The following is a 22605-nucleotide window of genomic DNA, read 5'->3' as shown; positions in this document are numbered from 1 at the left end:
AACAACATCACCCGTCGTCCAGGCTACCACCTGTATAGCCGCAACGCCGACCAGCGCCACAACAACTTCGAGACAAGCGACGCCAACCAACGCCACGCCAAGAACTTCAAGACAAACCACGCCAACCAACGCCACGGACACGACGAGACCAGCAACGCCAACCAACGCCACGGACACGACACCAGCCATCACCACGGACACGAGACCAGCAACACCAGCCATCGCCACGGACACGATACCAGCAACACCAGCCATCGCCACGGTAACGAGACCAGCAACACCAACCATCACCACGTCAATCATCACTAGACCCACGCCTGCCAGAAGAACAAGTGCAACAATGGAACCCGGCAGCGTGGCACATATTCTTGTGCTGCTGAACCGCATGGAGACATACATGGCGGATCAGACGAGAGCCATGATCAGCATGGGAAAGCGGTTAACAAAACTGGAAGCGGCAGTGGAGCGGTTGGAGGTGTCGTTGGCCAGTCGACGGCCTCTGTAGCCTATACAGCCTATGCAGCCTCTGCAGCCTATACTGCCCGACACAGACCAGGAAAACCAGATGCCTGAAACCAGCCTTGTTGACAAGGCGATACTGGACGCCATAAACAGGGAGGCAAACAATGAGGCACATTTTGCCTGTCTACTCCTTCCGCACGTTTTCCCAGAGAAGTTTGGCGTTGACAAGCTTCGGCTGCTGTTCAACAGGAATGGGTGCTGGGAAACAGGCGCTGGATGCCTCCAGGAAGGCTTACGTTGAACATACGACGAAGTTTTTTACCCGGACGCAAGATCCACGTCGGGTTGGACGGCCATAGCTCCCCAAACAGACTTTGTGGCGGTATAATAATGTGTGTGTGTGGGGGGGGGGACAACACTAGCATTGTGATAGCTTTTTTACATATCTAAAGTGGACATTGAATAACCACATTATATATATATAAGACAAAGGATTCACGTTTCTGAAATGATTATGGTTGAAAGCCAAATACTTTCATTGAATGTATTAAAAAGCATTAAAAGTACATTTATATGCATATGTGTCCACATACACTTACTAAAGGCATCTACAAAGCAAAGAAATTGCATTAAAATGGCTGAAAATTAGGTTTTTTGTCACGAAAAAGAATTATGAAGTCACTGCCCACATATGGTTTCCGGGTCTTCTCCAGATGGTATCAATGATTTCCCAGCATGGTCATTAAAAACGCAAATTTCTCCACAATTAATAGTTTTCAGGAGAAACCCTGCAGACAGGTTATGGCAGACATGTGAAAGTTTGTGTAAATCTTTTAAAAATGGTAGTGGCTTGCAAATTAAAGCAGTTTTTTCTCCCCTAAATGTCTGAAAATGGCCGGTTGTGGCCGATCTTCTACTTCAGGGAGCCACATTTCGCTCATTTTTTAAAGAAAATTTGTCAGGATTTTTTTACATGTAGGCCAATACCATTGTTATCAATGTTTATACACAGTTGTTTCAAATTGGACTTTGAAAAATTTAATTTTTCCAATTTTCTTACCCTATGTAAGTTCATGCCAAAATTCACAGCACTGTCCCCTATGGTATTACACGACCAGCATGGTATTGGGTTTCCTGGGGTGCAGTGTTGAATATTTATTAACAAAACGGCACAATAAGCCGTCCAATGTCTCAAGCTGATTCTTATTGCGTGAATAGATAAATGTGCCAATTATATATTCGCTAATAGCCTCCAAATCCCCGCCGTAGTGTGCCCGTACACTAGTTAAATTTTAGCGAGTAAAACAAAACAGCGCGATTATCAAAACATCCCCTCTGTTTGTAATCACAAAGTTACTGATTTATTGCTTTAATACTTTGTTGACACGTTACTTATTACTGTCGATGGTGCGTCATGTTGTTCTAATTTGAGGCCAGCGCAAGTTGACAGTATGTTGCACACAAGACGTAAAATCGCATGAATGATTCCATTAAAAAAAGCATAATAAAAAAAATGATTCAGGTAAACCGGTTAACTGGACGTTTCGGTAGGTTAACCGGTTATAATTAAACCTCTTGCATCCCTAATTAAAACATTTGGGTAGATTTCCAAATTATATCATAATGAAGAAATCTCCATATGTACCTTTATATTGGGTATAAAAGCATTGGAAGATATTAGGACCCACTTCATAACATGAAAATAAGATAACAAATCTGTGTCCTTGTTTCAGATATTTCCATAAACTATGAAAACAAGGTCAGCATCAATCAACAGCTCCTTGAATGCAATTGACACAGAAAACCTGTGTTCTAGCGATGAGCAAACAGTAAGCACTACAAATGAAATGCAGGGCCAAGACCCTAAAGAGGTAGCTACACTGAACAAACTAATGGAAGCAGCTCCTAAAAAAGAACTTGATACAGATGATGTTGTTAAGTCTATTAGAACTGGTGAGGAATCGGAGCAAGAAGTTGGGAAGGCTAGTGGAACAATTCAGTTGCAGTTCAATAGGGATTTTGAAGAGATAGAGAATGATTTGAAGGAAAAGTTTAACAGTTTAGACCAGCATTCTGGCTCTTCAGTTTCTTGTGATGATGGTGAAAATGATGATAATGAGAAAGATGCACAAAATGATGAGGATTTTGATAAACAGGGTTCAGTTTCAAATGGTCTGAATTCCTCAATAACTATTATTATTGAAACAGAGACAGAAAATGATGATGATGACATTGGTGAAATGAGCTTTTCCAAGGAGAAAGGGTCAGATTATGATATGTATAATTATATACTCAAACATGACAGGAGTAAAGGCAGTATGCAAGAATTAAATGAAAATGAAGAATCTGTGTCTAATGAAATTGATTCCTACTCAGAACTTGAGCAGAGTTTAGTGGATGAGATTGAAACAGACAGTGATGCATTTGTTGACAAAATTGTTGAAGCTTGTGGTGCAAAAGATTTGAAAACTGATAAATGTTTTCAGGATCTTCCTCAAAATTTGCCCAGACAGGTTGACAGCAATTTGATGTACCACAATATGAATCCTTGTAGTGGTAATGAACATGCCAATGATGTAGATGATGAATTAGAGACAAGTAGAGACACAGACTCTATGAACACGAATAATCCAGATGTGTCTTGTAAAGAAATCGAAGGAATTCTAAAGTTAGCAAGTGTTGATACTGAAAAAGATTTGAATAACAATAAAATTGAGACATGCCCAGATTCTCAATACTCTGACTTCAGTGACATTCAGGATTCCATACCCCAAAATGTTAAAAATAGCTACAGTGTAAAAAGCATCCCACACGATGGACTTGTTACTTCAGAGACAGACTCTGAAAGAGTGTCACCCGAAGTGTTTCACATGACACAGTTCAGCCCAACAGAGGTCTATGGAAAAGACCACGAAATTGGTTACCACGGCTTCAACCAGTGGAATTCAAAGTATCCCACCAATGGTTCACAATCAAATTCAACACTTAACACCCCAGATCCTGTCATTTTTGAAGACTGTGAGGTTGTGGGTGCAAGTTGGAATCCAGACAGTGGAGTCTGGCCAGATATGACTGAGAATCCAGTGCCAGCCATGAATGCTTCATATGCTGATCAGAATAGTAACCTAGGTGAAAAACAGGGGATAAAGAGGAGCTATAGTGAAGCGATGGAAAATATGCAAAGAGGTCTAGTAAACTCTTGTTCACAGTTTTCAATACCACCAGCGTCAGTATTTAACAACTTGATAAATCAAGGTAGACCCCCAGACATCTCCACTTGGACTGCTGTGAGCTCAATGGGCTCTAGACAGGGCTACAGTATAGATCTGGTGAATAAACCAACATGTAAAGTGCCACCTTACTACCAAAACCAAGTCCAAAATCCAATATTAAATGACAATTCTGTTGGAAGGAATCCCATGGCTTATAACAGAAGTCAAACAGAGATGCTGGACACTGCTAGTGCTATAAATCCCTTCGATGACAATTACATAAACAACAATGTTCCACAGCTAGGTGTAAACACCCAGCTTCAAGGACACACTCCACAATTTATTCCACAACAAAATGTCCTCTGGCAAAGTGGCACAGCAGTTCTTGGTTCGCAGAGGTTTCCATGTCAGTATTTCTACAGCCAGCCCAGGAATCTGCCCCATTACTTTGCCCCTCAGAATCCACCACATGTCTACCGTCCTTCCACAGCGTATTGTCTTGACTTTGCAAGTCCGGTAAGCATTGTCCAGCAACCTCTGACCTTTATTTCTAACCCACCTTATCTGAATGCGAACATTACCAGACCCACTCCTGTACTTGCAAGTCAGATTTCACAAGTAAACTGTCATCTTTTGAATCCTTCCTCCTTTGGCCAGTACAGCTTTCAGCCTAACCCAGTAAGGCAATGTCCAGAAAGAATTGCCAATGGAGTGAATGGCCACTTACTAAACCAAGCTGGGATTCAGCCCTTGCTTGGGAATGGAGCCGTAGATATTGGAGGTCAGCCGAGGTATCCTACCAATGCTTATGTAACTTCCTCCTTTAGAAAGCATTCTCCACTATACACGGCTACAAGATTAGAACAGGGGCCTTTAATGTTGGCTACAAGTATGGGCCAAAAATGTCAAGGCTTAAATAATGGAAATCTGATGACTTGTTCGAATACAGCAAGTTCAGATTTGATTGGGATTAATAAAAGTGTTTCCAAAATTGCGGTTGCTAGTGCATCTAGTGCCTATACGGCAGCCTTCTCAGTTGCAAGCCATGAACACCAGTTAAAAATGTCATTTGCAGGTAGTGAAAAACTAACAAAAAACAATTTGTTACAGATAATGAATACTATGGATACAATAAGCAGAGACAGTTCTGCGTTCTCAGATACGTCTACAAGTACTTTTTCTAACCAAGGAACTTCTTCGAATGAAAGGACTGTGATCTCCCAAAATGAAACCTGTGATGTGTCCTTTGAAGAATCTGATGCTGCCACTGCCAGTGTCCCCTGTAGTGAGATTGATAGTGAATATGGTGATGTGGGAGATTCAATTGTGACTTCAGATGTGAATTCCAATATAATTTCAAGTTCTTTAAGTAATACTACTGACACCAATAAAGACTTTGTAGTATCTCAGAAAGAAATATTGCAAGAAGAAATTCAAAGCACAAGTGTGAAGTCTTCCAATGCATCACTGTCATCTCATTTCATAATGCAAAAAAAGTTGTTTTCTGAAATATATTGCAAAAGTGGCACATTTGAATCGCAGGCAGTCAACTCTGCTTTGGACTTGACAAAAAAAATCCAAGTCTCTGAAAATTCATGTTCTGCCAGTGTGGAAGGCAGTTTAACGTCCTTTCAAACTATCCGACCAATTGGTGAACCAGGCCTTCCAATGTCATCTACACTCAATAATCCATCAGTTCCTACCCTTGCCTATGCTGGTGGGGTGCTGGTCCCTTATATGAACTCCATATTTGCAGCGATGGACAACTTCAAGAAGAGGATGGAAACGTCAAATCCACTACAGCAGGTATCATCCATGTGTGCTCCAGTAATTTCACAATCACAGGTGCAACAAGTGTCAATGAGGCATGATACAATGTCACAGAGTATGCCAAACACAACAGACTGTTTACTGAGTATAGCACAAGCACTTCAAAACCAGTCTAGCTCTAGACCTCCCTCCAAGCCTTTCGTTCAGTCCACACCATTGATAAACCAGTCTTTACTTACAAACCAGAGCCTAGGTCTTCAGCAAGGGGTTACAAACCCATTACTCTACAGGTATGTACAGGTTCCTTTAACTCTTAACAATTTGTAGAGTCTTTATTATTCTGATTTGTTAGGCAATAAAGCCCAACACTTAAACAATTTGAATTTAACATAAAAGTGTAAACATCAAATGCAATTTTTGACACCCCAAATTATGCCAGAAAAACCCACAGCACTGTCCTGATTGTATGACTGGGAAATTTTGATGCAATGATAGCACTCCAAAGCATTAAAAAAAAGTATTTTCTGTAAGACCACTTCTGAACATTTTGACTATTTTAACTTATAAATGACTAGTTCACATTAAACATGTGTTCATATTGATCATTTTGAAGTTTGACCCTCAGTAGTAGTTTAGTTGACGCATTATTTGATTCTTTTTTCAGGTTTAATTACGGAATCCCAGTTGTTCAGACTGGTCCTTTGTTCCTAAATCCAATATCCAGGCCTGTGCAATCCTTAAATCAAACAAAGGTAGTAACAGAAACATGTTCTTCCCTGCAGTGTTCTTCCACAAATTCTGTGGTATTGGACGAAAATAACAACCAAGGCTGTCCTGTTGATACGAGTCCAATTAACAAAACTGCAACCTTTTGTGAAGCGGGATTGACATCCTCCAAAACTGACTCGAAGCTTTACCCTTCTAAATCTGTTCGAAAACGGCGTGCAAATGTTCGGTGTACTGCAGCCTGCTGTTGTGACAAGGATCTGACTGAGATGGAGCAGAAAATGATTAAGAAACTGGAACAGAAAGAGTCGAGCAAAGCAAAGAGGTTACGTCCGATATCCAAACAGGCCGCTGTTGGTTCTTGTACTTCGTCTAGCTATGCCCAAAGTGGGGCCTCTGCATTGCAGCCAATGATTGTGGGAGTTTGTCAGAATAGGACTGTCCCGCCGAAGGTGTTCATGGAGGGAAAGGTACCCATTTCAAGTGTACATCCCAGGCACCACATGTCCATAAAGGGTCCTGAAGTAACCAGATTGAGGCCAATAACAAACAGTAAGTTGTACTTGTGAATATTTTATTGTTTTTTTTATTTTTTCTTGGGTGTCTTTGATTGTGATCTAAGAAGTCCCTGTACAAGCATGTTTGAGGTTGGATTTGCTTCCAGCATGCTGCGTATTGGAATTACATTTGAAACAAAAATCTTTTATAAGGCCAAACAAAAAATTGGTCCGTTATAGGGTCGCCCGACTGTCTCCCGAATCGGCGCCGACCCTCTACATTTTATTGGGGTCACCAAAAATATAAAAAATAATAATTATTTTTTTATGCCCCCCTTCGAAGAAGAGGGGGTATATTGCTTCGCTCATGTCGGTCTGTCGGTCGGTCTGTCCGTCCACCAGGTGGTTGTCAGACGATAACTCAAGAACGCTTGTGCCTAGGATCATGAAACTTCATAGGTACATTGATCATGACTAGCAGATGACCCCTATTGATTTTGAGGTCACTAGGTCAAAGGTCAAGGTCACGGTGACTCGAAATAGTAAAATGGTTTTTTGAATGATAATTTTAGAATGCATACACGGCCAACAGGGCACACTCTGAACAATATTACTGAAGCAACTGGTCTCTAATCCTAAATCTATAATTATCAGTCCAATGAAACATCATCCTTTTAGTAAAATACAGTGGATCAGTAAAAATATTATCAGAATATGAGATTTTTTGTATATTTTGTATATTAAATATTGTGTTAATGTTTAATTTTGTTGATTAATATAAATATAAGCAGGACAGGGGAGGTAATACACTACAGGGGAAACAAATGCAATAAGTTTAAATTTATTGTTACAGATTTGCCTCCCTTGTAATATATTTATATTTAACCAAATGTAAGGCTAACTGCATTTTTGTAATGCATACTACTACTACTACTACTACAACTACTACTACTACTACTACTGCTACTACTGCTGCTGCTGCTGCTGCTGCTGCTGCTGCTACTACTACTACTACTACTTCTACTACTACTACTACTACTACTACTACTACTACTACTACTACTACTACTACTTCTACTGCTACTACTACTACTACTACTTCTACTACTACTACTACTACAACTACTCTACTACTACTACTACTACTACTACTACTACTACTACTACTTCTTTTGCTACCACCACCACCACCTACTACTACTCTATTACTACTACTACTACTACTACTACTACTACTTCTACTTCTACTACTACTACTACTACTACTACTCTACTACTACTACTACTACTACTACTACTACTACTACTACTACTACTACTACTACTACTACTACTATTTCTTCCACCACCACTACCACCACCACCATCACCACCAGTGACAAAAAACGTATTCAGTGACAAAAAACGTATTCACACAATGGCTGCTACTACAACTTATAGCCCATATGTTTACAAACAGCCCTTGTTTCGTTTTCATTCATATAAGATGTAATATCAAGCAAACAAAGCATAAATATGCATGTATTTCTTATTAAAATCTTTAGTAGCCTTCCATTTTAGTTACTCCCCCCCCCCCCCAAAAAAAAAATTAAGAAAATAAATAAAATCCCTACCTACAGAACCTGTTTTTTTTTCCAATGAGACCAGAAACGGACCTATTTTTGTCCCCTACCAGTTTCACCGGAGGGGACTTATTGTTTGTGCTCTGTCTGTCAGTCAGTCAGACAGTCAGTCACACTTTTCTGGATACTGTGATAACTTTAAAAGTTCTTAATATTTTTTCATGAAACTTGAAACATAGATAGATGGCAAGATGGACATTATGCACTTCATTTCATTTTGTTTCTACGTCAAAAATGCTGGTTGCTATGGCAACAAATAGACTAGAATTATTGCTGAAAATGGTGGTTTTCTGGATCCTGCGATAACTTAAAAAGCTCTTAATATTTTTTAATGAAACTTGAAACATGGATAGATGGCAATATGGACAATATGCACGTCATTTCATTTTGTTCCTACATCAGAAATTCTGGTTGCTATGGCAACAACAAAAATTCTGACAATGGTGGAATTTCTGACAATGGTGGAGCCGGTATGGGACTATATTTCTTGGCAATAGTCTTGTTTATTTTGGCCTAAGCTTACGGTATCTGGCTCCTATAGTATGCAATTAAGGAATTGTGTAGTCATGAGGTATCCATTGAGAGTTCCTTTTCACAGCATGTTTAATTATGCATTGAATATTGAAACATTTATTATTATGAAAAACCTATTTCAACTTAGATGCCTCTTATAACAGATGGCATCACCAGCTATGCACCAATCCCCATGGTGAACCAACAGAAGCTTTCTAAGAAGGAGTCTTTTAAGGCACGCCATTTCAACTTTGCAAAACTTGTCATTGGTCAATACCAGGTAAGTCCTATCTGACTTTGAACAGAATTAACCAATGGATGACTCATGTTTTAGCTACTTTTTTGTTCAATAGAAGGTTTATACTTGTAGTGGTTAACAATTTTTCATGGTTGCATAATTCGACTTAAATAGTAAAAACGCCAGAAAGGTGTGGTTGCAAATATCTGTCTTCTGAGTCATAAAGAGGGCTGCAAAGAAAAGCCCAAAACCTTATTGCAATATATTGGACCAAGGAAATCACATATTGCAATACAATATTATAAGTCATTTTGTTTGTCAAATTTGGGGCAGAATTTTAGCACCATTTCCAAAGTTGAACCTTGATAAAATAATACTGAAAACAATTGATTTTCAATTTTAAAGTATTTGTTAGCAATAAAACAAAAGACCAATGTCCCCCAAAAAACAAACCACCAATTTTAGGCAAAACAGTTGTTTTTTCTAATCCAAAGGCAACTAACCCCTTGCAAAAAAATGTTGGAAGAAAACACTTAACTTATCCTAATAGTGGTTTAGCCCTTTAGATTGAGCGCTGCAGACTTCCTGCAATAGTTAATAGCTGGTGCATATGTGTTGTAAGAGCTTGAACCTGCAATAGTTAATAGCTGGTGCATATATGTTGTAAGAGCTTGAACCTGCAATAGTTAATAGCTGGTGCATATATGTTGTAAAAGCTTGAACCTGCAATAGTTAATAGCTGGTGCATATATGTCATAAGTGCTTGAACCTGCAATAGTTAATAGCTGGTGCATGTATGTCATAAGTGCTTGAACCTGCAATAGTTAATAGCTAGTGCATATATGTTGTAAAAGCTTGAACCTGCAATAGTTAATAGCTGGTGCATATATGTCGTAAGAGCTTGAACATGCAATAGTTAATAGCTGGTGCATATATGTTGTAAAAGCTTGAACCTGCAATAGTTAATAGCTGGTGCATATATGTCGTAAGAGCTTGAACATGCAATAGTTAATAGCTGAAGCATGTATGTCATTAGAGCTTGAACCTGCAATAGTTAATAGCTGGTGCATATATGTCATAAGTGCTTGAACCTGTAATAGTTAATAGCTGGTGCATATATGTTGTAAAAGCTTGAACCTGCAATAGTTAATAGCTGGTGCATATATGTCATAAGTGCTTGAACCTGCAATAGTTAATAGCTGGTGCATATATGTCATAAGAGCTTGAACCTGCAATAGTTTATAGCTGGTGCATATATGTCATAAGTGCTTGAACCTGCAATAGTTAATAGCTGGTGCATATATGTCATAAGTGCTTGAACCTGCAATAGTTAATAGCTGGTGCATATATGTCATAAGAGCTTGAACCTGCAATAGTTAATAGCTGGTGCATATATGTCATAAGAGCTTGAACCTACAATAGTTAATAGCTGGTGCATATATGTCGTAAGAGCTTGAACCTGCAATTGTTAATAGCTGGTGCATGAATGTTGTAAGAGCTTAAAGGGACTGTCAACCACGAATGAAGAAAAAAGAAAAGTTCTAAAATACTGTTTTTTCTTACAATTAGAAGATTGTAGTGATTAAAATTTCACGACTGGTATATTACATTACTTGAGAAATGTTCATGATTTCAGTATATTGGTTAATAAAATTTTGCGATGTGAAATCGAAAGTACATTGCGAAAAAAGGTGACATAACGATATAAACACTATAAATAACACAAGTAGATTGATCATTTTATATATAAAATATATACAATTCACTATACATGTACAATTTACATTCCTGGGTTTACCACATGACGATGATGATCAATCTACTAGCGTTATTTATAGTTAAATATAGTAGTTACCTGGTAGACATACCCAGTAAAATTTATTACCGAATATACTGAAACTATGAAAACTTAAATTTTTTGTAAGTAATGTAATATACCAGTCGTGATATTTTAATCAATATAAACTAATAATTGTAAAAAGATACAGTATTTTACAACTTTTATATTCTTCGTCGTCGTGGTTGACAGTCCCTTTAAACCTGCAATAGTTAAAGTGATATTGTGGGCATTTTCCACTGTTGAATTGAGCTGAAAATAATTAACAGGTAAAAAGAGTTCGTTTAAATGTGGTTACTGACCAATTATCTGCAACTCATCTTGTTAACAGTTGTTTATAAAAAGTATATATTATATTTAATATTTTACATGACTCACCCAGTCTTCCAAGCCGAAATGATCAGTAAAACAAAATAGTGTCTTTGTGTTGTATGAACGAATCTGCACTAAAACTAGATTTAGATTCACATCTTCAATCGAATCATTTCTGTCGTCAGTTGTAAATACGAAAGTACAGTTGATGCACAAATGCATCATTTTTCTCTTGCCAGAATATTGTTTTAGTATGTTGATGCTGCATTTACAAGTATAAGTGTATATGAAGTGAAAACACACACAAAAACAACCGTTGCGAAAGACACCTATAAACTGTAAGATGCCCATGTCACTTTTATAGCTGGTGCATGTATGTCGTAAGAGCTTGAACCTGCAATAGTTAATAGCTGAAGCATGTATGTCATTAGAGCTTGAACCTGCAATAGTTAATAGCTGGTGCATATATGTCGTAAGAGCTTGAACCTGCAATAGTTAATAGCTGGTGCATATATGTCATTAGAGCTTGAACCTGCAATAGTTAAAAGCTGGTGCATGTATGTCGTAAGAGCTTGAACCTGCAATAGTTAATAGCTAATGCATGTATGTCGTAAGAGCTTGAACATGCAATAGTTTATAGCTGGTGCATGTATGTCATAAGAGCTTGAACCTGCAATAGTTAATAGCTGGTGCATATATGTCGTAAGAGCTTGAACCTGCAATAGTTAATAGCTGGTGCATATATGTCATAAGAGCTTGAACCTGCAATAGTTAATAGCTGGTGCATGTATGTCATAAGAGCTTGAACCTGCAATAGTTAATAGCTGGTGCATATAATTATGTCTTCCTTTTATCTTCGAGAAAAAATGTTTTGATGAGGAAATAAATCTGCATTTATTTCTTACCTAACAATAAAAACACTGTTGATAAGTACAGGTATTTTATTAAAAAATGATCCCTGTTATATGATTATATTTACCTAAATACATGTAGCAATAGTAAAGATTTATTTATATTTTATTTATTAAAAAAAAAAAACAAGCTTGTCATTTATAATTTAAAAAACATCAATCCAGATAGATTGTGATGTTCCACTTCCTGTTTTTCAGTATTCAAGTGCTGGTCATTGGACTAATGAGAAAATGGCCAGAGTGAAAATCATGTTTCGGCGAAGGTATGAAAAGAGTGTATTTTGTTATTATACGACTGCAGTCCTAATGTTGGTTGGTCTGTTTGTAGGTTTTTAGCTCACCTGAGCGATAGCTCAGGGTGAGCTATTGTGATCACTCAGCGTCCGTCGTCTGTCCGTCCGTCTGTCTGTAAACAATTTGTAAACATCTTCTTCTACTAAACGATTGAGCCAATTTCAACTAAATTTTATGTGGAGCATCCCTAGGTCATGGGACAAAAAAATTGTTAAAAAAATTTTGATCACATGACCAAGATGGCCGCCATGACCATATTTGGTAAAAACCTTAAAAAATCTTCTTGTCAGAAACCGCTCATCAGATTTTCAAAAAATTTCACAGGGATGACCTTTGAAGGCTCCCCTGCAAAAGTTGTTCAAAGAAATTTGATTCGTCTAAAAACATGGCCGCAGGAGCTCGTTGAACTTTGCATGTTTATTCGTTTTTGCCTATTTTGTGAAAACTTTCAAAAATCTTCCACATTTTTTGTCCGATCCTTTCCAAACTTGCACCGTGGCTTTATATCAATGAGGACACAAACCCTATAAAAAATTAGCATTATTGGTCAATGAAGTACAGAATTATCTCCCCTAGAATTGAGAAAATGGTGTTTATGCAATAAAGTCCAAATTTTTCATCCAATTCTTTCCAAACTTGTTTATATATCAGATTAAAGAGAATAAAATTTTCTTTATTATGGTTTTTAGCATAGGTGCGTTTACGCACCTATGCTTATGGTATATACCACATTTCAAAAATCCACATCGTCAGTTGCCCTTTATGAAGCCTTACCTGATCAAAAATCAGACGAAATATCTATTTAATTTAGTATATGGTCATTCTTACAATTTTTTTTTTGGAAACGTTTTTCTAACGTTTTCTTCCAAGAATATTGCTGACACCGTTTTTAGTGAATTTTTCTAAGACCGTTTTATGTTAAAAAATCTTCTTATAACCTTAAACAAATTTCGTTCGTAAAACAATTCTATCTGCACTATAAATCTCAATCTCCTACGCAGTGGCCTCCCTTATACTAGAAGTTACTGACCGGGCGAAGCAAGGGAAGTAACTGCTGTGAGGAGTTTCTATAAAAATCTGCATTCAGAAATCTGTATTCATAACTCAATCTGTTGTGCACGTCTGCATCTAACGCTTACCACAAGTTTTACGACAAATTCTTGACGCAGACGAATAGGGTAGCGTCTATTTTCATTTGTGAAAAGAATAGTTCGATACAGATCTGTCCGTGCTTAAATTTTGAAAGGCTTGGGTAATTATTGTTCATAAGCGTTTCAAACACTGATGTAAATGGAAAGATTATCTATTTAAATAGTCGGTAATTGTTTGAAATTATTGATTTGAGAAATTCGCGGATGACGATATCGAACTACATTATACCACGTGACTCCATGTATCTTGCACCTATGCTTTTAACGCCATCGGCGCTCTCGTTCTTTCATGAAAATCCATAAAGGATAAGTGTTATTAATCGTTGCTTAATTAATGAACAATGCGAATTATCGGTATTGATTTTTTTCCTGACATGCCGTCCCAGATATTAACCGCTTTCAGCTGTAGACTGTGCATCAATACATCGCCGTGTTATTGACCTGAAAAATTCATACGCAGTCGACATGAACACCGGTCATCGAGAAAAATTACTGATGTGAAAACAAATCGTACATCGTAGAGGATTAAATAAACAATTACATCTGATTAAAGATTGCTGCCGATTTAAATCAATTTGAGTACTTTTTGCGTATATTTGATGCCGAATGGGAAGCTGTGTTTAGACTTAAGTTGAGAAAAATGGCAACGAGATACTTGCCTGTTGGTAGCTAAAGAAACTTCAGCGTACAGTTTATAATGGGTGGCCATTCCCCGCTGTAGTCTACGAGCGGGTAGTGAACTGGTTGAGAAAAGTGGAAGCTTGTGGAAAAGCGGTTTGAGAAGTTTGTAAGAAAACCCTGAATTATCAGTCATGTGGGAAGAAGGCATTGCGTCTCCACGCAGAGGGCCCTTATCACATAAAGAATATAAGAACCATCAAGACCAACCAGGTAGGGTTTTTATTTTTTTAAACTAACAACCCGAATTTGGTCGTATTTTCTGTTGCTAAAGTTTACTGTTTAGGTTGTTTTGCATCAAAAATTGGCAAGATAGATCTAGCAAATTTGCCATTTTTTTTTATTAATAACGTATGATTCATTGATTGTGAGCTTTTAAAACATTTTGACCTTTGAATGAAGCATAAATCAGGAAAAGAATTTTAACAGTAATTGAAAATACGATCAAATACGCCATTTTTGCTGACTGGGACAGGTCTTTTTTAGTTAAATAAAATGTTTTATTGTCCCCAACATATGAGCCCAGCAGCAAGAAATGTTTGTTTTTTTTACTTTTTGTAAAACAAATATGGGCAACCTACCGTAATCCAAATTCGCCGACACCTTAATTCGACGATGTTCTATTTTTATCGATTAAATGGATGATCATTGTCTTGGAATCATTTCAAAGTAATACAGCTGAGTTTAAAATTATTATTTTGTGCTATTAAACATTCATTATTTCTTAAATTATTTGCTAAATATTGCTTCATGTAACCGTTACATCGTCAAATTTGGGTCACACCAGGATACAATTATTTAGCATTCAAACAACGATTGGGATAAAAACTAGGGGAACCCATGCTGAAATTTTCAATTTTAACTGTTTAGCAGAAGCCACCATACCCAATTTTCTTCGGTGTATGTGGAGGCTTCTGGCAGCATGATTCTGTGAATATAAATGGTGACATTTGATTCTGCATTAATTAAACATGTATTATTGACTTTTTTAAAGTATGTGTGAAAAATATAATTTGTAACCACTGTTACAGGTTTTTTCTGGTTCTTCAAAAGCAACACCTGCAGTCGAGTCCATGCCAGACAGAGGGTGCATGTGAATGAATTGCCTTTTGACTAACTTTGTGTTCTTTATCAAATACATGAAGATTTTTAAATATATGTGTATGTTGTTTTTTTAAGAAAATAGAATCACCAGAACAGGTACAGGCACCCTTTAAATGTGTGGAATCCAGGAGCTTCTGGGGGCCTCTGGCCCCCTTGTCCCCTGGACCCACCGAGGGCCCTGTGGCCCCCTGGCCCCCAGCTTTAAGTTCAGGATTTTCAAAATATCCAACTTTGACCCCTACAAATGCTTTGCTAAAACTTTGGCTACAGTTTCTAAAATTTGGCTACACAAAATTCCATTTGGCTAAAAGGTTGGCCACAGAAATTTTTGGGCAAGAGGAGCACTGTTTGGATTGTATTTGGGTCATCTGGGGTCAGCAACTAGGCACTAGGTCAAATAATAGAAAAACCTTGTGTAGACTATAGAGGGTACAGTTTTCATCAGATTTTATTGAAATATAGTCAGAATGTTTGTCTTGTTAAAATCTGGATTGGGATTGACTTTGGGTCATCTAGGGTCAAAAACTAGGTCAGATTAAAAAAAACAACTTATGTAGACAGTAGAGGTCACAGTTTTCATTAAATCTTTATGAAATTTGGCCAGAATATTAATCTTGATGAAGTCTGGGTTGGGATTGTATTAGGGTCATCTGGGGTCAAAAACTAGGTCAAATCATTGAAAAACTTTGTGAAGACAATAGAGGTCATAGTTTTCATATGATCTTAATGAAATATGGTCAGAATGTTTATCTTGATAATATCTGATTTTTGATCGTATATGGGTCATCTGGGGTCAAAAATTAGCTCACCGGGCAAATTCTAGTAAAACCTTGTGTAGATGAAAGAGGTCACAGTTTTCATCACGTCTTAATGAAATTTTGTCAGAATGTATTAATTAATGAAATTTGGCTTGGGATTTTATATGGGTCTAATAAAATTTAAGTTCATGAAGCAAGGTTAGTCAGGTGAGCGATTCAGGGCCATCATGGCCCTCTTGTTTGGTCCATTGGTTGGTTAGTTGATCTGTGATCATTCTTTTTCTTTGAAACTAATTTTTCTGTTTTTAGCTCACCGGAGGAAAAAATGCCTGGTGTGCTTTTGTGATCCCATGTTGTCGGTAATCTGCCATGTGATGTCAACATTTACCTTGTGAACTCTCGAGAGGTCACATATATTGCCTAATCTTCATGACTTGGTCAGAACATTTGTTGCCATGTTATCTGGGCAGAGATTGAAACAGAGTCATGTGGGGTCAAACAATAAATCACTAGGGGTCACCTTATAGAAAAAGCTTTCAAACACTCTAGGAATCACAGTGTTTGCCCAATCATCGTAGCACTTCCTCAGAACATTAGTCCCAATACAGAACATTAGTCCCAATAATATCTTAGCTGAGTTCGCATAAATGGGTTCCTGTGATTGGAAAAATGTGGCCGCCAAAGGTCAGGCAATTTTCCTTATATAACTACTGGAAAACTTTGTGACAATGCTCGATGTCACATTTTTTGCTCAATCATCATGAGACTTAAACAGATTAATTGTATTTGTTTTAATTTATTTGTATGTATTTGTTCTCAAAGGCTAAATGGTTTGCAAATGATGTTTTATATGCTGTCAAATTAATATATATAAATTTATATAAAGAGAAAAGGGCTGTTTTTTAAGGAATCATATTAACAACAAACATGCTTTGTATTGTCTATGTTTGAGACTGTGTTTCAGGCAGTTGACCTATGAGTTCCAGCTGTGTGGATTGGAAGGGGACAGGCGGCCCATGGCTGAGGTGATCGTTCCCTTCCACATCATAGCTGGCCTCTGGATGTTTGACAAAGGTAGGCACACATTCCAGCTGTGTGGATTGGAAGGGGACAGGCGGCCCATGGCTGAGGTGATCGTTCCCTTCCACATCATAGCTGGCCTCTGGATAATTGACAAAGGTAGGCACACAAGTGTAGAGGCTGTGTGGATTGGAAGGCGACAGGTGGCCCGTGGCTGAGGTGATCGTTCCCTTCCACATCATAGCTGGCCTCTGGATGTTTGACAAAGGTAGGCACACAAGTTTAGGGTGTGGATTGGAAGGGGACAGGCGGCCCATGGCTGAGGTGATCGTTCCCTTCCACATCATAGCTGGCCTCTGGATGTTTGACAAAGGTAGGCACACAAGTGTAGGGTGTGGATTGGAAGGGGACAGGCGGCCCATGGCTGAGGTGATCGTTCCCTTCCACATCATAGCTGGCCTCTGGATGTTTGACAAAGGTAGGCACACAAGTGTAGGGTGTGGATTGGAAGGGGACAGGCGGCCCATGGCTGAGGTGATCGTTCCCTTCCACATCATAGCTGGCCTCTGGATGTTTGACAAAGGTAGGCACAGAAGTGTAGGGTGTGGATTGGAAGGGGACAGGCGGCCCATGGCTGAGGTGATCTTTCCCTTCCACATCATAGCTGGCCTCTGGATGTTTGACAAAGGTAGGCACACAAGTGTAGGGTGTGTGGAAGGGGACAGGCGGCCCATGGCTGAGGTGATCGTTCCCTTCCACATCATAGCTGGCCTCTGGATGTTTGACAAAGGTAGGCACACAAGTGTAGGGTGTGGATTGGAAGGGGACAGGCGGCCCATGGCTGAGGTGATCGTTCCCTTCCACATCATAGCTGGCCTCTGGATGTTTGACAAAGGTAGGCACAGAAGTGTAGGGTGTGGATTGGAAGGGGACAGGCGGCCCATGGCTGAGGTGATCTTTCCCTTCCACATCATAGCTGGCCTCTGGATGTTTGACAAAGGTAGGCACACAAGTGTAGGGTGTGTGGAAGGGGACAGGCGGCCCATGGCTGAGGTGATCGTTCTCTTCCACATCATAGCTGGCCTCTGGATGTTTGACAAAGGTAGGCACACAAGTGTAGGGTGTGGATTGGAAGGGGACAGGCGGCCCATGGCTGAGGTGATCGTTCCCTTCCACATCATAGCTGGCCTCTGGATGTTTGACAAAGGTAGGCACACAAGTTTAGGGTGTGGATTGGAAGGGGACAGGCGGCCTATGGCTGAGGTGATAGTTCCCTTCCACATCATAGCTGGCCTCTGGATGTTTGACAAAGGTAGGCACATAAGTGTAGGGTGTGGATTGGAAGGGGACAGGCGGCCCATGGCTGAGGTGATCGTTCCCTTCCACATCATAGCTGGCCTCTGGATGTTTGACAAAGGTAGGCACACAAGTGTAGGGTGTGAATTGGAAGGGGACAGGCGGCCCATGGCTGAGGTGATCGTTCCCTTCCACATTATAGCTGGCCTCTGGATGTTTGACAAAGGTAGGCACATAAGTGTAGGGTGTGGATTGGAAGGGGACAGGCGGCCCATGGCTGAGGTGATCGTTCCCTTCCACATCATAGCTGGCCTCTGGATGTTTGACAAAGGTAGGCACATAAGTGTAGGGTGTGGATTGGAAGGGGACAGGCGGCCCATGGCTGAGGTGATCGTTCCCTTCCACATCATAGCTGGCCTCTGGATGTTTGACAAAGATAGGCACATAAGTGTAGGGTGTGGATTGGAAGGGGACAGGCGGCCCATGGCTGAGGTGATCGTTCCCTTCCACATCATAGCTGGCCTCTGGATGTTTGACAAAGGTAGGCACATAAATGGAGGGTGTGGATTGGAAGGGGACAGGCGGCCCATGGCTGAGGTGATCGTTCCCTTCCACATCATAGCTGGCCTCTGGATGTTTGACAAAGGTAGGCACACAAGTGTAGGGTGTGGATTGGAAGGGGACAGGCGGCCCATGGCTGAGGTGATCGTTCCCTTCCACATCATAGCTGGCCTCTGGATGTTTGACAAAGGTAGGCACATAAGTGTAGGGTGTGGATTGGAAGGGGACAGGCGGCCCATGGCTGAGGTGATCGTTCCCTTCCACATCATAGCTGGCCTCTGGATGTTTGACAAAGGTAGGCACATAAGTGTAGGGTGTGGATTGGAAGGGGACAGGCGGCCCATGGCTGAGGTGATCGTTCCCTTCCACATCATAGCTGGCCTCTGGATGTTTGACAAAGGTAGGCACATAAGTGTAGGGTGTGGATTGGAAGGGGACAGGTGGCCCATGGCTGAGGTGATCGTTCCCTTCCACATCATAGCTGGCCTCTGGATGTTTGACAAAGGTAGGCACACAAGTGTAGGGGCAGTAGAGCGGGGATTTAGTTTCACATAAATTTGTGTGATAAATGAAGTAAGGAATTATTACAACAGATATGCGTGTGGAAAAAATTGTAGGAATTATGTTTGAAATACATTATAAAAATGCAGTAGAGGTTTGCTATGAAAAACCTGTGGAAACTTATGTTGGGATTAAAATCATTATATTTTACATTCATTTTGTTTGGAAAATGCACAAGGGATTTTTATTAAAGATGTGCGTGTAAAAGTATGTATGGATTATGTCTAACGTTTTGTGAGGAAAAAGCTGTTCTTTATTTTCTATGACAGACTTGCATGTGGGAAATGAAGTACAGATTGTCATGATAGACATGCATGTGAAAAATGCAGTGTTTACTTTCCATGCCAGACATGCGTGTAGAGGTGAACCAGGCACCTAAGATGTACGTGGGAACAAAAGGGCTGACTGGGTCCACCCACCATGCCGTGTATAGCCGAGGCTCAGCTGTGGACCTAACTCACGATCAGATTGCCAGCTCACCTTACCACTATGTAGGTCAATATGTAGGTCGAGTTGATGACTCAAACATTTATTCATCTGTCTTAAAAAAGGGCAGATATAACAAGTTCATGAAACAAAACTAATGAATGGAGAGATTTTTAATTTTCATGAAACAGACCTTTAAGTATGGGAAAATTTAATTAGTTAATGAAACAAACTTAAGTAATGTCTTTACATGTACAACAGTAAGATTTTAATATATTCAATTAGAAATGGAAAAGAATGTGAAAATCTTATAGCAAATTGTCTTGCAAGAGTTATTCAATACCACAAAGAGAACATATTGTTGTTGTTGTGTTGTTTTTATGTCCTCCACCGCTATAGTGGGGGACATATTGTTTTTACCCTGTCTGTTGGTTTGTGTGTTTGTTTCAACTTTAACATTTTGCAATAACTTTTGCAATATTGAAGATAGCAACTTCATATTTGGCATGCATGTGTATCTCTTAGAGCTGCACATTTTGAGTGGTGAAAGGTCAAGGTCATCCTTCAAGGTCAAAGGTCAAATATAAAGCTTCAAAGTGGCGCAATGGGGACATAGTGTTTCTCACAAACACATATCTTGTTTGACATTAAGTTTGTTACTGTTTAAAAAAAACATTGCAATACTTTCAAATTACAAAAGCATATTCAAGTATAGCTTAGTGAAAGTAAAACTATGAAATAGATAAGTAAACTTGTGTCAACTAATAGATCCAGTTCCGTGCAGTATGTGGCAACAAGATCCGGTCTCTGCTGTCAGAGTTTGACCCAGTATTGGGCGAGCTCTTCAAACGACCTTACATTGAGGATTCTACAAAGACACTAAGGCCAGCAACCAGGCAACTGTACAATGTATTGCTGGATCCCAGCATAAGGCTGCATACTGATCAAAACAATAACTCAGGTATGACCATACCCTATGGAAGTGTTTGACCCCTGAACAATTGTATGAGCCTTTCTGGGCAAACTAGGCTTAATGCATACGCCTAAAGTTTGCACAGGCTTATCAGGGACAACATTTTATGTTCGTTTAGTTTAAAGAAAGTCTCTTCTTATCTGAAATCCAGTTTAAGTGGAAAGTGTCGTCCCTCGTAAGTCTGTGCAGACTGCATAGGCTTATCTGGGATGATGTTTTACTCACAAACACCTCTTTCCTAGAGTCGGCTCATAGATAACTGTTATATATGTTCAGTAAAAAATTATTAGAAACTATACTTTTTGTGTTTTGAAAACTTGGGAGTCAATACCCATTTGTTTAAAAGTGAATAATAAAATCTGTATCCTGCCACAACTCAACAAGTACAGTACAGTCCACGCGTTTTCCCCAAAAAACGCGCTCCCTCCGTGGGTTTTTTTCTGCTAGCGAGTGTTTACGCGGAGTTGGAAAGCGATGTGAATGCTCGGCGTTCCCCCGAGTTTGCTAATACCCGCGGCGTCTATTACTTTAGCCTTGTCGGTAAATGCAGACAATTTCCGTTCTTATCAGCGACCGCCGCGCAACACCCCATTAGCAGTGTGCTACTGGGCATGCCAAAAAATAAAAACATTGTTATTAAAAATAAAAACTACTGTGGCATATAAAAATAAAGAAAATTGTATAGAAAATTAATACATATAAAAATTATGTTTTTTTAATTTACAGGTACGTCTACAATACGAATGAATATACGACATGTTAAGCGTTTTGACAAATTAATATTTAATTCATAACACATAACACAAGAATAAATGTTCGTAAAATCCAAAATGAAAATAATAATTAGTAATCCGAAACACACTAACAATTTGTAATGTTAACACGACGTTTACAAATGCTTCCAATATACAGTCATCATGTATATTTCCCGACAAAAGCGCGCGAAAGTTATGCTGCAATGTACAAGGTCAAGGTATACTCCTGGAAAGCATGCGTGTAATAATTTTTTGATACAAACTTTGTAGCGCAGAGAACATTAAATTTTGTTAATTTTGGTTAAAAGTTTCTTTGGTATTTTTAACATAATTATATCGCGAATACGTTGATATTTTCTCCAAATTAATTTCAAATCGAACACGCCGAATCTTTATCGTTACGGTATTTAAGTAATTATTATGCTCCCCAAAAATTTATTTTGGGGGGAGCATATAGTCGCCGCTTTGTCTGTCCGTCCATGTGTCCGTCCCTGCACAATTTTTCCCGGGCTATTTCTCAGCAACTAATGACCGAAATTCAATGAAACTTTATGGGAAGCTTCTTTACCAAGAGGAGATGTGCATATTATCAGCGGGTTCTGGTCGGATGATTTTTCACTGAGTTAATGGCCCAGTTAAATTTTCTATAAAAAAATTCTTGTCCCCCCAACTACTGTGCCCTCAAGATGTTTCCTTTTATCTGAATATATAGTGCAATATTGTAACAAAAAAAACCTTTGGGGAGCATCACCTGTCTCTGACCGTTTCTTGTTTTAACAGTAATTGTACTGTAAACTGATTAAAGAAGACATCTGGACGGAACTGGATTAAGTGTTTGACGTTATGAAAACACACAAAGCTTGTCTACTGACCTATTGTGTAGAATGCAGTCTGTGGTGTTTTGACAAAAGGGATTAACATGTGTGAA

The 22605-nt window shown here is 39.1% G+C and overlaps 1 protein-coding gene and 1 long non-coding RNA gene across 2 annotated transcripts in view; both read left to right on the top strand.

Moving 5' to 3' along the window:
• The window catches only part of LOC127879121 (uncharacterized), a 135677-nt gene that overhangs the window by 87922 nt on the left and 25150 nt on the right, over positions 1 to 22605 (top strand). The gene's annotated exons all lie outside the window — the stretch shown is intronic.
• The window catches only part of LOC127879100 (uncharacterized), a 70069-nt gene that overhangs the window by 29928 nt on the left and 17536 nt on the right, over positions 1 to 22605 (top strand). Inside the window, exons 2-8 of the mRNA XM_052425742.1 lie at positions 2196 to 5734; positions 6109 to 6722; positions 8967 to 9082; positions 12299 to 12363; positions 17050 to 17159; positions 19872 to 20014; positions 20718 to 20910. Of these exons, the coding sequence (XP_052281702.1) occupies positions 2211 to 5734; positions 6109 to 6722; positions 8967 to 9082; positions 12299 to 12363; positions 17050 to 17159; positions 19872 to 20014; positions 20718 to 20910 (4765 nt within the window). The 5' untranslated portion in view covers positions 2196 to 2210. The remainder of the gene's footprint in view (positions 1 to 2195; positions 5735 to 6108; positions 6723 to 8966; positions 9083 to 12298; positions 12364 to 17049; positions 17160 to 19871; positions 20015 to 20717; positions 20911 to 22605) is intronic.

Source organism: Dreissena polymorpha, chromosome 4 (genome assembly GCF_020536995.1).
Source record: "Dreissena polymorpha isolate Duluth1 chromosome 4, UMN_Dpol_1.0, whole genome shotgun sequence".
Classification (NCBI taxonomy): Eukaryota; Metazoa; Mollusca; class Bivalvia; order Myida; family Dreissenidae; genus Dreissena; species Dreissena polymorpha.
This window is presented reverse-complemented; position numbering and strand designations above follow the sequence as displayed.